Consider the following 16,020-nt stretch of genomic DNA (forward strand, 5'->3'; position numbering starts at 1 on the left):
GATATTTAAAACCTCGAAAGCATTACGCATACGCACCGTGGCCGGCTTGATATGCCAATTACACAACCGCAAGCAGCCGCGCACCCCACACCTCTGTGGCCTCCATTTACAGTCAATTATGCAAAATAAGCACATCAATACATATATACACTCGCACAGACGCAATCCCCACCTGAACTACTGAGCTCATTTAGTCCCCCGTCACATTTCCCCATAATCCCCACTTCGGAGTCCGCGAAATTGGTCTGCCTGCGATGCAATTGGAAAGCCAACTCTGCTGGCCCTCGGGGAGCTGGGAATTCAAGTTGATCTTTGAATTATCGCCCATAATTAACGAGGCTGCTCTGGTCAGAAATGAAAATCGATTAGCCACTGCCAGGCTGGTAATATGCTCGAGTTTAGGTTTAAACTTCCAATAAACTGCACTTTAAGATGGGGAATAATTCAGATATGCAAGACTGCCTTCAAAAAAATGTCAATATCTAATCTTTGGCGGACAATGGGTTCTTGATTCCACCTATATTAATAAACCCCAAAAATTCATATTGAAATTCCTCATAAATTAAAATAATACCTTGCACTGCCTTTCGAGCACAATACCTCGTTCAACACCTTCTTTCTAAGGCGGAACGGACCACCTCTTTGGATTTAATTTATTCATTTATGGATAAGACGGCCTCGTGATTTTCGCCTCCCTCCCACAATTTTTCATGGTACTGCGCTTGAGCATGGGTTCTGAACGCAGGACACCAGGGGAATGCAAGTTATGTCCGGCAAACAATGCGAACAATAGGACCCACCTTTGCATGAATAAAAGAGCGAGTGTTGAATTTACCATTATGGAAGGGAATTTGCTGGCACTGCGAAGGCGGCCAGGACATTCAGAACATTCAGTACATTCCCCACCATGCGAGTGCGTGGGTAAACATTTCACTATTTGAAAATTAAATGGATTTCTATTTGGATTCACTGTCAGGACGAGGCAACTACTTGATGTGTGCCTCTCTGGGCAAACACTCAACCACTCACGGGCACTTTCACCATCCACTGGCAAGTGTATATGAGAGTGCGTTGACATACAGTGTGTGCCAATGTGGCTGTCCCCCATTTTTTGGAGTGTTCCCCCGCCCAGAAAAGTCCCCGAAACCCCCACGCCCATGTCAAAAGCAGAGCTGCGTCAGGAACGTCCTGGGTCGGGGTCTTGGGGGTTCGTAATGATTGTGGCAAGCCAAAATAAACTAAACTCGACTTGACTGGAAGCCAGTTGTCAGTGTCATCGTTGGGTTAACTCCGGGCAACGACATCCCAACTTAACCAGAACCCCTAGGCGTCGTCATTTTGAAGCACCGCCTAGGGAAAATAGTGTTAATGATGCTGATCTCGGAGCACACGCGCAGCATCCTCGAGTCCTTAATGGCATCCTCCACTCCGCTGCGTCCTTCTTTCTGCAGTTTTAAATTTTTATGGCCTTGCTGCGCACTTCAACTCGCAATTGTGTCCTCGCAGTCGCGCCAATGCGGAAGTTTAGTGGTCACATGAAGCTCAATGGTGTTCATGAGACTGCGGCTAACTGGAATGACTTTCATTTCAAAGGGTTAACCATATTGGCTAGTAAAATCTGTAAATATTTGGTTGGATTTACGTAAATGAACAAAGCAGGTTGAAGCTTAGTACTCAGTACTTTAACTAATAGTAATTAACGCATACATATAGTTATACCCGTTACTTGTAGAGTAAAAGTCTATACTAGATTCGTTGAAAAGTATGTAACAGGCAGAAGAGAGCGTTTCCGACCATATAAAGTATATATATTCTTGATCGGGATCAATAGCCGAGTCGATGTGGTCCGTCTCCGTCTCTCCGTCCGTTTGTCTGTTCGTCCGTCTATCCGTCCGCATGAACGCTGAGATCTCAGGAGCTACAAAAGCTAGAAAGTTGAGATTAAGCATACAGGCTCCAGGGACATAGACGTAGTGCAAGTTTCATGATGCCACGCCCACTCTAACGCCCATAAACCGCCAAAAACAGTCAGTGTTGAAATTTCTCCTTCGCACTTCCACTAGCTGAGTAACGGGTATCAGATAGTAGGGGAACTCGACGATAGCGTTCCCTCTTGTTTTTTATAGTATTAAATGTTGTTTTTTGTAATTTTAGATAGGGTATTCGATCAATTAGATCACAGAACCCCGATTAAGTATGTACGTATAAGATTTTATTCGTGCCATATGTTTGCTTGGGCAACAACCTTTTCCATCGATTACCCAGCGTCCTTTTCGCTCACCAAGGTAATGTAATAAATTGCTTTTGCGGAACTTAATTGATTAGCCCTGATCAGCTGCGCTCCAGGGCATCAGACTGAGGAGGGAAAAGGGTACTCGGAAAACACCTCGAAAGTGGCACTGGCCTCTAGCTGGTCAGTAGCCAGCGCCTCCAATCTATTTATTCATTCCCGTGTTTATTCCTTTGCCGTTCCAGGCCGTTGACTGATGGTTTATTACTCCCCATATACACAGCATATTGTACTATATACATTTCGATGTGTTAGCCAAGGGTGGGAGGGGAGGACATGGCCGAAACGGCTCCTTTTGCTAATAGTAAAAGTAATCACATAAGCGAAATCAGTCGGCAGGGTAAGAGTCTCCCAGGTCCTTTGATTAAGTAAATTGGCTGGGAGTATGCTTAGTACATAATTGTCCAAACACAATATATTGCGTGCTCATAATACTGCTCTAAGAGCTTTTGGTGATTGTCTTAAGACTACGTTTTGAGAGAAAATTTATTCAATTTTAACACATAACGAGCTTCCTTAAACTACACAAAAGCGAGCAAATCGATTTATCAACATATCAAGGTAGTCAACCCATATTCTTATTATATTTCATATTTTATGGCACACTTAATGACCATTTGCTTAAACGGCTCTCTTCGATTTTCACGCAATTACACCCAATTAAATTCAAAAAGCTATCAACCTAAGCTGAAAAGTTTTTTCCAGTAAATTAAGTTTATTTTTCTACCCATTTTTTCAGACGCCTGTTTATGACATCTTCCACGTTTTTTGTCCAATCAAATTTAAAAACTTATTAGCTTCAGAGAAATTAATTTTTACTCGTTTAATTGCAAACTACTTAATCATTTATCCAATCACAGCCCACTGTCCCAACAATTGTTGCTGTGGAAGCGGTCGATCCCAGTGACGTTCCCATTCAATTAATGTTGTTTTTGCTGATGCTGCGACTTACGCCAACGCCCTAATGCAATTGAGCTAAGTTCGTCTACTTCTAGTTTAGTTTGGTCTAGTTTATTAGACAAAATATTAGAAATATTAGACAAAAACTATTTGCACAAATATATATTTCGTAGGAGTGCAAAATGTATCACAAAATGTACGTACTAGTAATACATCTAGTATACGCACGGTGGTGTTTGCTTATGGATTACCACAATATGAGAAATACAAATAAACATGAAATTAGAATTTTTGACCCCGTATTTGCTATAGCAGTACTTATAACATTCTGCCTTATTACTTGCAGTGTACCCGTATCTGTGGTTATGTCCATCGACCTTGGCAGGGGAGAATTTGACAAGCGTGTCGCCTTTCCAGCGCCTTTAGCCGGTTTCTGTGTGCTGCATTAGCCTGGTTTTATCCGAGGCCGAGCTGGAGCCACTGGGACTGAGGCACATATGGTGAGGGGGCTAGAAAGTCGGAAAAGTCGGGAAAGTCGGGGCCTCTGCCAGCCTTGTCACTTATGCAAAATCCCCTAATGGAGGCATGCCGAGGTGTAAGAAAAAGGACAAAAAACGGAAAACTCGAGCATGGCAATGCAGCCGGGATGCTGTTGCTTTCCCTCTTTTTCTGCTCGTTTTCTTGCCATTACATACAAATGCTCTTTAAGCGGATTTCGTTGCGTTTTACTTGTTTGCCATTGTTAAACTGAGTGCTGAGCATACGGCGGTGACTCCCAGACGACCAGACTGGACCAGCAGGATACTCGTTAAAGCTGGGTGCTCCTTGTAGGATTTTCGATGGTTTCGAGTTCCTTTGGGATGTGTGTTGACAGGTAGCTGATTGAATAGGAAGTACCGTAGATAAATTGCCTTGTAAAGGAAGCGAGGGTAAGAAGAACAAGAATTTTTAAGCTTAAAATGGGCTTAAGATTCTGTTGTCAACGTGCGTACTTCATTTATTTTCGATCTAAATAAATCTTAATACATTAATATTACGCCTTATTATCATAAATATATGTTGTTTCCGATTTTATACAATCTGATTTTTTTTTTCTAATTTTAATAAATTAATTTTAATCTTTTTAGGTAATATTCAATGTCCATCACGACATAAAACATCACTGCTAATTTGGAACAAAAATCGGAACCCGCCCGAAATTTGTTCTTAACTTTTTCTGTTGGGGTTTTTGGCCGAAAAAAAGTGGCAACAATTGGCAAACCCTTTTAATTATGCCAGAACATGCTCAAATATTTTCTTATGGCCGCTTTACTCTTTGCTGCTTTACATTAATTAATTCTCGGCTTATGGAAAGCTAAGTTTGTGTGGATATTTGGCCAGATGACTTGGGACCGAAAAAGTCAACGTTGGCTTGTCAATTTTAATTAAAAATACAAAGTATACATACCTTAAATAATAGGATATCTTTGCAGGATTAGATACAGTCTCCTGATAATGAGTATTTTTATTCATAACTTAAAAAGTTAAAGAGAAGGAGGATATTATAGAAAAACCAACGAATGAATTCAGCGATAAGTACTCATTTTCAAATGCAGTCGTGATATGGTATTTTTATTCCCCTCAAACTTCAGTGATATTACATATGCTAAGAGTTGGTGATTTGTGGCAACCAGCATATGAATTATTCGTCCTATTGATCCTTATGTTCGTCCATCAGTAAGTGGCCCAAATCAGGCGTCAACTCCCACCCAGTAAAATCAATCAAGTATAAGGCGCAGACGTTTGCGATTTTACGAGGCGAGCGGCATCAGAAACATCGACAAGCAGTAAGAAAGAAATGTCATAAAACTTATTTACTTAGCACCAGCAAAATGGTCCTCGCAGAAGCCAAAGTCAGGTTCTCCTTAAACAAAGGCCAAAAAGAAGCTGAACAAAAAGCTGTGGGAGTACAGAAACAAACCAAAGCAAAATCAAGTCAACGAAAATGGGGCTGTCAATAATCATAAAAACCCTGGGCGGAAAAACCGGGAAAAATTCGAAATCGGTGGAAAGGAAGCGAATGAGAAATGGGATTCTGGGCGATGAGCTGCAGCTTGAGTTTGTTAAATTGCCTGTGAATGACAAATATTGTGTTATAATTTCTATTAAGAAAATTAAGCAGCGGCATTACATTGCGTATGCGCATTATTTAATTTGTCTAAGTGTTGTCGCCATAAGCAGTCGTGAAACACGGTCCATTTTCGGATTAAAAAAGATGCTACAAAAGTAGCTGGATCTTCAAGACCTCGATTGTCGCGTCTAATGGACAGTGACATAAGACACAGGATGACATCGGGGCCCAGACGGCTTTCAGCCCAATCCCTCTAACGTGTTTGGACATGGCCAAGAAGCGTAGACAATGGCAGACACAAAGCGACTTCAAGCGACTTCAAGTGGGTGGCGAAAACAGCAAAAAACGCTTTCTTTAATTTTGTAGCCCATCTACTTTCCCCTCCGCAAGAGCTTTATGAACATTATAGGCACCCGAAAACTTTGCTACACTAAATTCAAGTTCTTTAAACGAAAATCAAGATGGAAGAGTTCACCTTCATCAGAAATTGCCTACTTTAAGGCTGAAGCTCTACAAGAAATAGGTTTGCCATGGGATAAGAACATATAGTTTTGTCACCAACAATTTCATTGGATAATCAGTATAAAAGTTTTGCAATACTTTCTCTCATTATTCTTAAATTGTTTCAATGATTTTAAGTTTATTAACTTCTGCCTAAAATGGTGGCCTAAGGTCTGCGGCATCTTAAGTGTTTATTTCTTGTTTATAACCAGTTTTCACTTCGCACATGCGGTAAAAGGGAATAATATAAAATCAAGAGTCTGCAATGAATAGCGCTGGCTGTTCGTTTCCACAACTCATCAAAATGAGCAGCGGATACTTAATCTGATTTACTCGCTTCAGACAAGTCAGAGCCACCAGTATGGCAGCCGAGGCCCTGGCAAACCGAGCAAACAAGCGTCTTCATAAAAAGCGACATCTCGACCAGGCCAAGAGTGGATTTCTGGGGGCAGGAGGATGGGGGGACCGGAGTACCGGGGGAGAAGTGTCCCAGGACTTTGGCTGCTCATAGCTGGCGTTCTGCGGCGTTGTGTACATCATAAAACGGCGATAAGAAAACCATGCCCAGCGACAACCGACCGTGGCACTTGCCGTCTCCAAGCCTTGGCTATGCAACACCCTCTAACCATCCTGCTTTAGATTTTTGATACCCCCTATATACCTTAACACGCGGCACTGGCTTACAGGATTTAAGGTGAAGCTGTTTTTATGAAAATTTAAAATTTATCAAACCACACAAGCTATTAATTCAGTGAGAATTTTCAATCCCAAATTATAGGGCTACTCCGTACTACTCTTTTGTAAATATGAAAAATTAATAACATTATTAAGACATCTAAAGATTACTTTTATTTTATTATTATTTTAAAATTGCACAAGCTTTACTGTATTGTCCTGCATTTCTCTTAAGAATTTATTTACTACAAATCTCAAATACCTATTAAGCGGTATCCCCAGAATGGATACATTTGGCTCCCAGATTTATTTTTCATTTCCATTGCCCGACGGCCTTGGTCCATCTCCCACCAAGAAAGAACCTCGAACCTCATGCTGCTTTTTCCTCCCACTTTTGTTGGTTTCTGGGCTGGCAGCATCTTTAGTGTGATTTATTTGGACAGAGCACAATGTACTTTCTTTTCAAATAAATCATAAATTTCAACGCACCTCCGTGCAGTACACAATTGCTATTGGTGTGGTACCCACTCCAGATTTTGCCACTCCCATCCTACCAATAATTTTTGCCCATCGCCTGGATTTTTCCCGCATTTTCCCAGTGAGCCTTTTCAAGCTTGAGATGTGGCCTATGGTCGCGTTGCGACAGCAATTGAGTTATCCAAAAAGGCTATCTAAACAGAAAGGAAGATGTATAAGCGTTCAGATATTTCATATTAAATTTATTGTGTTTTTATGGCACTTGGGCATTCGGCCTAAGTCGCACAGCGTTTTGTTTGTCCTGCTGAAAAATGTGAAACGGATCTGGACCCTCTGCAAGGCCGCAGGGAGAATTATGAGCTAAACGCGACACGCATTTAAACCGGAATGGGTGGAACTTAAATGGGTGGTGGTGGGTGGTGACATCCACATGCGAAGAACTGACCAAGTCGAGTTGGAAACACATGATTTGTGGCGGTTTTGTTAAGCCAGCCAGTCAAGGGAGATTTAGTCGCAATGTTTTGGCCTTTAATTTTGATTTACAGACAACACTTCATTCTGCATTTCCGAAATTACTCTGACAACACTGTAGTTGAAAGTTTAAAAAAATATATAAATTTAACTAACATGTTTTTATTAAATTTATCACAATTTTTCTATTTCCTATAATCCTAGACATTCATAGGCGCACTCAAATACGAGTAACTTCCTTCTCCTTATTGACCTCATCGATTTGAACCTGAACGGGAGTACGATATGCACTTTGAACCATCATGGACACCAGGACCATTTCAACCAGAATAAGGATGTTGATGATAGCTGTAATAAATGGTAAAATGTTATTATGTTATAATGTTTGATTATGAGTCGAAAATCGCGTTATATCTAAGATATATTGAAATATTTGTCACGGTAAAGATACTCACTTTGCTTGTAGACGGTGTGATTGATGGGATACTCCCCGCCCATTTTGATGCCGTCCAGCTGGTCGTAAAGGACCAGATACTGCAGTTTGCATAGCATCACCACTAGTTGGAGGCAGAACATCTTCTTTCTAAGCTGATAATCCCCACGCACCTTTGAAATCATCCGCACAGTGATTTGGAGGGACCAAACGCTATGGATGAACAAACACTTAGTTAGCATGTTTTGATAATAAACACGAATAATATAATTACCCCAAGACAATGGAGCAGATGATGAAGGGGATGAAGAAAAACATGACCTGTCGGTAAAGCTGAATGTCCCTGTAGTACAGAATGTTCATCACCAGCATGATGGAGCCCTGCCAAAAGGGCATTTGCCATACCTACGAAAGAAAGTTCCTTTATAGAATAATATTTGCTTGCAAATCCGATTTCGGGCATACCATGTATCTGGAGATGCAGAGCTTCGCCTTGGTAGGAATCACCATCGGCAGGCAAAGGCAGCAGCAGCAGCACGGTGGAGTATTTAGTTGCACCGCCTCGGCGGCCGTCTCCTTCACGTAATTCTGCTCCGAGCTCACGTAGCGGAAGAGCAGTGTGCGGAACACGGGTCCGCCGACCATGAACATAACGTGCATCACCGTGTGGCAAATGAACCAGGTGTAGGGCACCAGAATGGTAACCAGGGCAGCCACCGAGATAATCGGATACAGGCCCACCATCATAATCGAGGGTCTCAGCAGCGACTTGTCCAGGTGACGACGCAACCGGGAGGCAGTCGTTGCGAAGATGCTGATGTTGAGGATGGTCAGCAGGGTGGCTATGAAGATGGCCAGGCTGAGGAAGGCAGTCATGTCTGTAAGTGAGTTCCCAATAGTCCAATAAGTAGGCAGAACGGCAAGGGGTTTATACAACATATTAGTAAAGCTATTAAATATACGGTCAAATGAGCAGCTTTAACAAAATAGCACTTACTATATTAAATTTTAATTTTTTATGTAAAATGTTTAACTAATCTGTAAAAACCTGGTTGTAAATAATATTTGGTTTTAATAATAGCATGTTAATTTTTATAAATATTAATTTTCTATGTAAAATTATTAACTTGGCTATTAAAATATAGAGGCGCAATGGAAGCACTTTATCATAGTCAATATTATGGTGGGTAAGTGAGATAAAATCAATATATCTTTCATACAAAACAGTACAATAAAATATGTTTTCTCAGTACTTAAACTTAATGTAGGAATATCCTTTACTCACTCTCATAATACTCTTCCACTGTGGGGATTGTATGCAGGCTATTTGAGTTGTTTCCGTTTTGGTCCAAGACCTGGGATATATTTTCCGTGGGGTCCATCATGGAATAGATTTCACTGGCATTCATTGTGCGTACTTATAGTGATAAATTCAAACTGGGGCAAGTTAGAGCAATACTTCCTGGTTTTCCTTGGCTTTTGCTACAGCACTTCACTTCACATCTTTATCATAGTTGACTGTGTACCAGCTTGCAGACTTTGCACTTTATTAGCACTCAAACATGTATCTACATGGGGAACACAGAAATTTTTGTTATTTTTAAATATTTCAGGTGAAAGTAGAAACGTATTTTGGATAGTAATGAATTTGATCCCAAATAAAGGCATTGAACTTTACTAGTTCAAATTTTTTGCTTGTAATTAATTAATTAATTGAAGTAATTAATAATATGTGAATACTCGTATTGGATTATTGCTAACCAAAAGTCTAGACGAAGTCTACCCTCTGACACCATCGCCAGGAATTTCCGTAATTAATGGAAAAAAAAACACCGATGACACATCTTTTCCGAAGCCTTTTTACTTTTCGATAATTCCATGAATTCCCTATTAAAGAGCTTAAGTAACTTTGTGAATTTCAAAAGCAACTGAGAAACAAATAGCGTTTCACTGACTTTTTATATGGGAATCCGACCACTCATGTGACAGCCAACAAAATCAATTCAAACAAAAATTTACTATTCTGTGGGGGATGAATATTTAATCGAACAAAGTGAATTAAGTAAAGTCGAGTTCCTCGACCATCAGATACCCTCGACCTATCGATATTAATTGAAAGTTTAAAAAGTTTTAAAAACTGTGATCGTGGCAGTTTTGGGCGGCTTGTGGGCGTTAAAGTTGGCATGGCAATATGTTTCGGCTTTATATACTTTATATGGTCGAAAACGCTTTATTTCTCATGTTACATACCTTTCATGGAATTTAGTATGCCCTTTTAGTCAATGAGTAACAGGTATAAGCTGAAGTAGACAGAAAGTACAAAAATACTCTTATTTGCACTCATAAGCTTTGAGTGTCGAAATTGCAAGCAGCTTTAAACGACCTAATTAAAGATGTTTAAACAGTTGGCAATTCAGTAAAAGAGCATTTAAACGACAGTAAGCGCCAACTAGCCGTGATTTTCATAACAAGTCTCAGGAGACGAACACGTGACCCAAGCCTTAGGGGAAACAAGAGAGTCCCCTCAAACAGATTAAAATGAGGAACTGGTTTTTGAAAGCAGACAGTAGGCAGGTAACAAACCGGCCATACACAAGTGAATTTTACGAATAGCTTGCCTCATTGCGCAGCCCATTATGTAACCTCTTTGTTATTGTCCAATTCCAAACTGGTTTCATATTTTTGCACAGTAATAACACATACTACGTGTTGAAAGTAAACACACTGAAACATGATTCAACATCTCGTAGCATCACCAACGACCTTCAGATCTGCTCCGAAAACGTGTCAAAGTCCCCGCGATCTGACCCCAATATAACGTAGTCCGGAGTTGTGGAAGTGAAGAAGAATCATGGCTTACCGCCATAACGCCAGAGATCACAATTCCACATCTGAAAATCCCACTTCACCAGCTTGCGAAAAGAGAGCAAATCCATAACCAATTTACAAGCCTGCCATAAATCATTTTTTAAGCAATTAGCATTCCTTAAATCTTTTTCTGTTTAGCACATTCTAAGGTGCGTAAAACAAACCGCGAAAATAAGCGTCATAGATTTAATATGTATTTGAGTATAAGCATAAAGTAGGTTTATATATGCACTTTTGGTTGGATTTTTAAAAGATCACAAATGAGTTTGGCACGCCATTATCAGCAAATTTAAAATTGCAAATACAAAAAAGATTTTCAAAGGCTTAGTTTTCATTAGTTTTAGTTCAGCCTAAATTTAAGGCATAAATGAAATGAATTGTAAATGCTGACATGTATTGAGCAAAATGAACCAAGCTTTGCACTTTGATATTGCCACTTTTTTTGTGGGATCATTGATAAATGGGGGATTTTTGTTTCTTCATTCATATGAAAAAAAAGCACACTGCTTTTTGCCGACTGTCATCTATTGGCCGGCCCTGACTCTTGGCCAAGATTCGGTTAACCAAATTCGAATTTCTTGGCGAGACAAAGAGCTGCAGAGTGAATGGGGAAATACACGACCTTACGCAATGCAAACAAATTGAGCAAAGCGGAAAATGCTTGAAACCCAAAATAAAACCGAAGCCGTAGCCGAACATCGAATGCAAATGCAAGTGCATTTTCTGGGACAAAATCAAAATCAGAACTCAGACCTCAAAATGTAATTTGTTTTCTGGTCGACATAGCAAATGATTTCCTGCTTAAATTCGCAAGAGGAATTTGCACAAAGTGAGTTGAAGATGCAAGAATTCCCCCATCTACGCGTACTTAAGATAGCAGTTCATTAGGGAATGTGTCAAGTGAAGACATCCAGGAATGACAGCTATCTAGATAAAAACGTAATTAATTTACTTGTCTGATAAGCTGCTTCAACTCCCAATTGCCTCATATTTTCGACATGAATTGGGCTAGAGCAAAAACATTTTGTTCGCAGAATACTTTGGGGAAGTACATCGTTGCAGTATAAGTTAAAATCTTGTCAGAGAAGGCAAATATTGTTATTTGTTATTCTTTTGAATAAATTGTTTCAAATAAAAAAACATCAGGTTTTCTTGGCTGTAACCTTGACCATCACAGCACTTTACGTTTGCCCTTGGCATTGCACTTTATTGAATGGTTTAACGAATTTCAATTATAGTCAGATGCATTCCAAGTTGTCTATAATTCATTTTGATTGCTCGCCGTCAACGAACGAAGAGTAATTATCCATTACATGTTCACACTGCTGGCCCGATGATCATCATACATCTAACGAATGTTAGCGGTAGATCACGAGTTAAGCCCATTATAGCTGGGTATCAATAATCGGCAAAAATACTTTGCACTGCAGTTGGTTGAATTATTTTGTTTAATTTTGCACTTTTCTCTATTTTTATTTGCTGCTTACACTTCACACTCCCTGTTTTCTCTGCTTATTGAGCACTTTTTAGCCGCGTATGTCTTATTCGCTCGCGCTCTGTTCACCAACTGAAAATGAAACTCAAAATATTGTAGTGCCCATGCCGATCACGAACGCGAATGCGCCCATCACAGACCACGGGCTATAATGCTGGCAAAGTGGCTATAAGCGTGTGTCTGTGTGTGTGTGTGTGTTTGGGCCAAAACAGAGAATAGCGGTAGCAATAGCAACAATACATGCACACCTGCTGACGCGATGTGCTAATCGACATTTGTCGATTGCAAACGCCGCTGCTGCTGGGAAAAGTTTTCTTAGCACTCGCTCAATACGGAAGTTGGCTATTTGCAGATCAGAAAGCATTTACTTTGGACAGCCGAAGTGGCACGAAAATAGGCTTGTGCTGCTAACACTTCGGTAACCATTTCGAAATGAAAAGATAACTTGATGATCGAGAGTGAAAATTTGGACATACCAGTTAAGAAAAGTGTGTAACTTCCATATTATAAAAAATACACTTTTTTTTTTAATTTGGTTAAGTTTTAACATCCGAATGATTTTTTACGCTTACATATTTTTTTAAGTACTGAACATATTTTTTTCATAAACAAGTCCCTAATGTCTGTCCAGCGATATTCGAAATTGCCAAGCAACGAATGTTGGATAAATATTCAGCACTGGTTTTCGTTTTTATTTTATTTTATTTAATTCACGCATTTTTGGGTCCTGAGGTCCACTGTGCAATTGAGAAAATTGCACTACTGTCTTCCGGTCTGTCCAACCCAATTTTTATCGGCATCGCTGGGCACTCAAGTTGAAAGCTAATTTTTATAGAAAAATGCCATCAGCTTATTGAGAAGCCCAGAACTTATGAATTTCATGCCAAATAGCAATTGAAGTGTCCAACCAGGCGATAATTACTTACTCCAGGTTCGATATCCACCTCAGGGACTTGAAGTCGCGGAATACAAATATAGTGTTATACAATGAATTTAATAGCGGCGCTTCAGCTCTTAATTTGCACGCCCCGAGAGAAAAACCATAGGCGCGATTATATCAATCGAAGCAAGCGGGGACACACAAATTTCCCAAACAATTTGATATTCAAATTAAACTCATTAGAAATGCTATCAAGCCGAGTGAACTTTGCGTCCAAAACACAGCCCGCCGCGGGGCTGTACTCGAACTCGTATCAAAAAACGTAAATCTAAGGCACATCCGCTTACTAATTTAATGAGCGGTCCAATGGACCTTTTTTTCTGTCTCTCTTCGCTCGCACTTTTTGTAACCAATCTGAAATTAAATGTTAATTATTCGACCCAAAAATTATGCAATTAATTATGCCTCAACTGCAAAAATGCCAAGTTTGTTTGTTTTTATAGCAGAAGCTACGGAGGTGGCTCATAAAAAGATATTATGATGGCAGACCGCTGCAATTCAACTTATAATTTGCAAATAAATCTAATTTTGCAAAGAGGGTCTGAAGTGATAAGGCCAATTAGTGAAGGAGATCGAAAAGGAAAAAGGGGAGGTCAGTTTGAAAAAAGCCGGGAAAAAAGGAGGGCTTTTTGCAGGGGCAAAGTTTGCAAACTGATTTAATGTAAACGCTTAAAAGTTGTGTCTGTAAACAAAGAAATATTCATTTTGCGTTCACGTCGGGCTGTATTATGTGGCAAAAAGGTAAAAAAAGAAGGATAATTATTTTTATTTAAATTCTCATTTACATTTACAACGAACTCCATTTATTAAAATGTAATTTTAAGCAAATATTTTCAGCTTACAGATTTCAGAAAAAAAAATTTTTTTAAATAATCCTTAATATTAATATACATTACAAATCATAATAACGCAAATGCGAATATTTTGTCTTTTCATCTTTATATTATTCACCCCGAAAAATAAATGTTATTTACGTTAGCTTATTATCTTTTAAAAGCATTCAAATATATGAAAATAGAGAGACCGCGCAGATAATGGCCTTATAACATTGTTAAATTTAACTGTATTTAAGATTGACATTTAGTACATGCAAGAACTATGAACTTAGAACATCAAAAATCCATGTATATTTATAGTTTGTCTAGAAACATATGCATATGTAAAAGAAATCCTACCATTGTCTTATGAATTTTCAAGAAAACACCATGGGTTAACCCGCACCGAACTCCTTATTTGCTGTCAGAGATGATTTCTTGCTACCATTTCTTACCTGCAACCTCCAGCAACTGAGCTCCTTTGGATCCCAACCTCCTTCAAGTGCGAACATTCTTTTGAAAAAGTGGGGCCAGCGGTGAAGCAAACTCTACTCTAGCTTTAAAGAAAAGTTAAAATTTTGGGGCCCGAGGCGACGCCTTTGAAGAAGACGTCGCCAATTCAGCGCCTTGCCAGCTTTGCTTGTCGGTTTTCATTTTCTCGCCACTGTTTATTTGCCGCCTTTGGGATTTTCTTATGTTTTCTTATTTTGATCATTTTTTCGCGCTGCTTTTTCGCAAATAAGCAACAATGCAGCCGCCATTTGAATAACACAAAAAGACTTTGAAGGCGGCGAGATGAGGAGCGGTGCCCGGAGCTGACTTGGCGTTCATTTCTCGGGTCTTTATGCTCTCTGATTCATTCAACTGTCGCTGTTGTTTCAATTTCAGTCCGCACCTTCGTTCCCCCGCTTTTCGCCAGTGTTGTTTGCTGTTTAACGAAGCAAATCAACAAATTGTAATGATGCCAAAGTCCTTTTATGCGTTGCTTGCACTTTTGCCGCCGCCCTTCCACAAATTTGGTTTTGTTTTATTCTTCGTCTCGAATGGCAGACCCGAAACCCATTCAGATCAAGAAATTACAGCATCGCTTGACAAGGTCGAATTGAGGATACCCAGTGAATGCAAATTAATGGCACTAATGGCACTGCAATTGACGTACTAATAAGTAGAAACTACTTTCTCTCTATTGTAAATTCCTGTAAATACCCATATATTAGTTAGTGAAGAACAAAAGCTTTCTAAGCAACCATCCAACTATATATAATTATATAATGGCTTTCCACACAGGCGAAATCCCTTCGAAGAGTACGGATGAGAGGTATCCCAAACCCGTGGCCCGGAACCCGCATCGGCAGCCCTTTTTTGCATGGTGCGCTCCACTTGAGGCGCAGTGTGGCGTAAAATGAATTGAGACATTCGGGCTCGCAAAGAAAAACCCGGATTCTCGGGCCGAAAACCGCAGAGGTTCGGAGGTCCTTCAACAACAACTTCTGTGCTCTGCACCGCCCTGAATGCAAAAGTGGCAAAAGTTTTGCCCCACTCGGCCGATGAAACACTTGAGCCCCCCACTTCGTTGTGCATTCAGGTGTGAAGTTTTTGGTCGGCGCACAAAAGTATGCTACAAATAATTAAATCATGCTAAGGCAATTGCTGTAGTGTGTTAGTGTGTGAAGAGATAGGGAGGGGGATAGAGAGAGAGACCGGAAACACTCGCTCCTTCTCCCTCACGGCGAGACAAGTTCAGTGCCGCCATAAGGTCCTTGTCAGCCTGCCATCCAGTTTGATATTAACTAATCGATATTTATATTCCCAGCTAACTGCGACCGCTCCTCCTGACCTTTCATTTTCCTCGCTCGTTTGTTTTCCATGAATTGGAATTTGCATATGACACAGGACAGGAGCAATGGACCCACAAAAACACGGAGGCGAAAGCCAGTAAGAACATTGGAACGAGGCCGAAACGAAATCGCCAGTGGCAAAACACGCTGGCCTCTTCCATCACGCTGGTTTACTTTTTGCGATGGCCGGCATTTCCGCTTCCGCTC

The 16,020-nt window shown here is 40.1% G+C and overlaps 1 protein-coding gene and 1 long non-coding RNA gene across 5 annotated transcripts; one reads left to right on the top strand and one right to left on the bottom strand.

The window, feature by feature from the left end:
* The first annotated feature begins 494 nt into the window (after positions 1–494).
* On the top strand, positions 495–1,259 carry LOC120449171. Its single transcript, XR_005616183.1, has 2 exons — positions 495–921; positions 977–1,259. It is a non-coding gene; the product is annotated as an uncharacterized LOC120449171 (long non-coding RNA).
* Positions 1,260–7,572: 6,313 nt separating this feature from the next.
* On the bottom strand, positions 7,573–12,327 carry LOC120449662 (organic solute transporter alpha-like protein). 4 transcript variants are annotated; one of them, XM_039632262.2, is made up of 7 exons: positions 12,213–12,327; positions 9,317–9,425; positions 9,143–9,255; positions 8,323–8,735; positions 8,132–8,262; positions 7,880–8,070; positions 7,573–7,772 (listed from the first exon to the last, which is right to left on the bottom strand). In XM_039632262.2, the coding sequence occupies exons 3-7, from the start codon at positions 9,240–9,242 to the stop codon at positions 7,645–7,647; spliced, it is 963 nt and encodes a 320-aa protein (XP_039488196.1). In that variant the 5' UTR covers positions 9,243–9,255; positions 9,317–9,425; positions 12,213–12,327; the 3' UTR covers positions 7,573–7,644. The 4 variants fall into 4 exon arrangements, with proteins under 4 accessions (XP_039488196.1, XP_039488193.1, XP_039488195.1 ...); XM_039632259.2 differs by having other exon boundaries at positions 9,143–9,425; XM_039632261.2 differs by lacking the exon at positions 12,213–12,327 and adding an exon at positions 11,678–11,823 and having other exon boundaries at positions 9,143–9,425.
* Positions 12,328–16,020: the final 3,693 nt, after the last annotated feature.

Source organism: Drosophila santomea, chromosome 3L (assembly GCF_016746245.2).
Source record: "Drosophila santomea strain STO CAGO 1482 chromosome 3L, Prin_Dsan_1.1, whole genome shotgun sequence".
NCBI lineage: Eukaryota > Metazoa > Arthropoda > Insecta > Diptera > Drosophilidae > Drosophila > Drosophila santomea.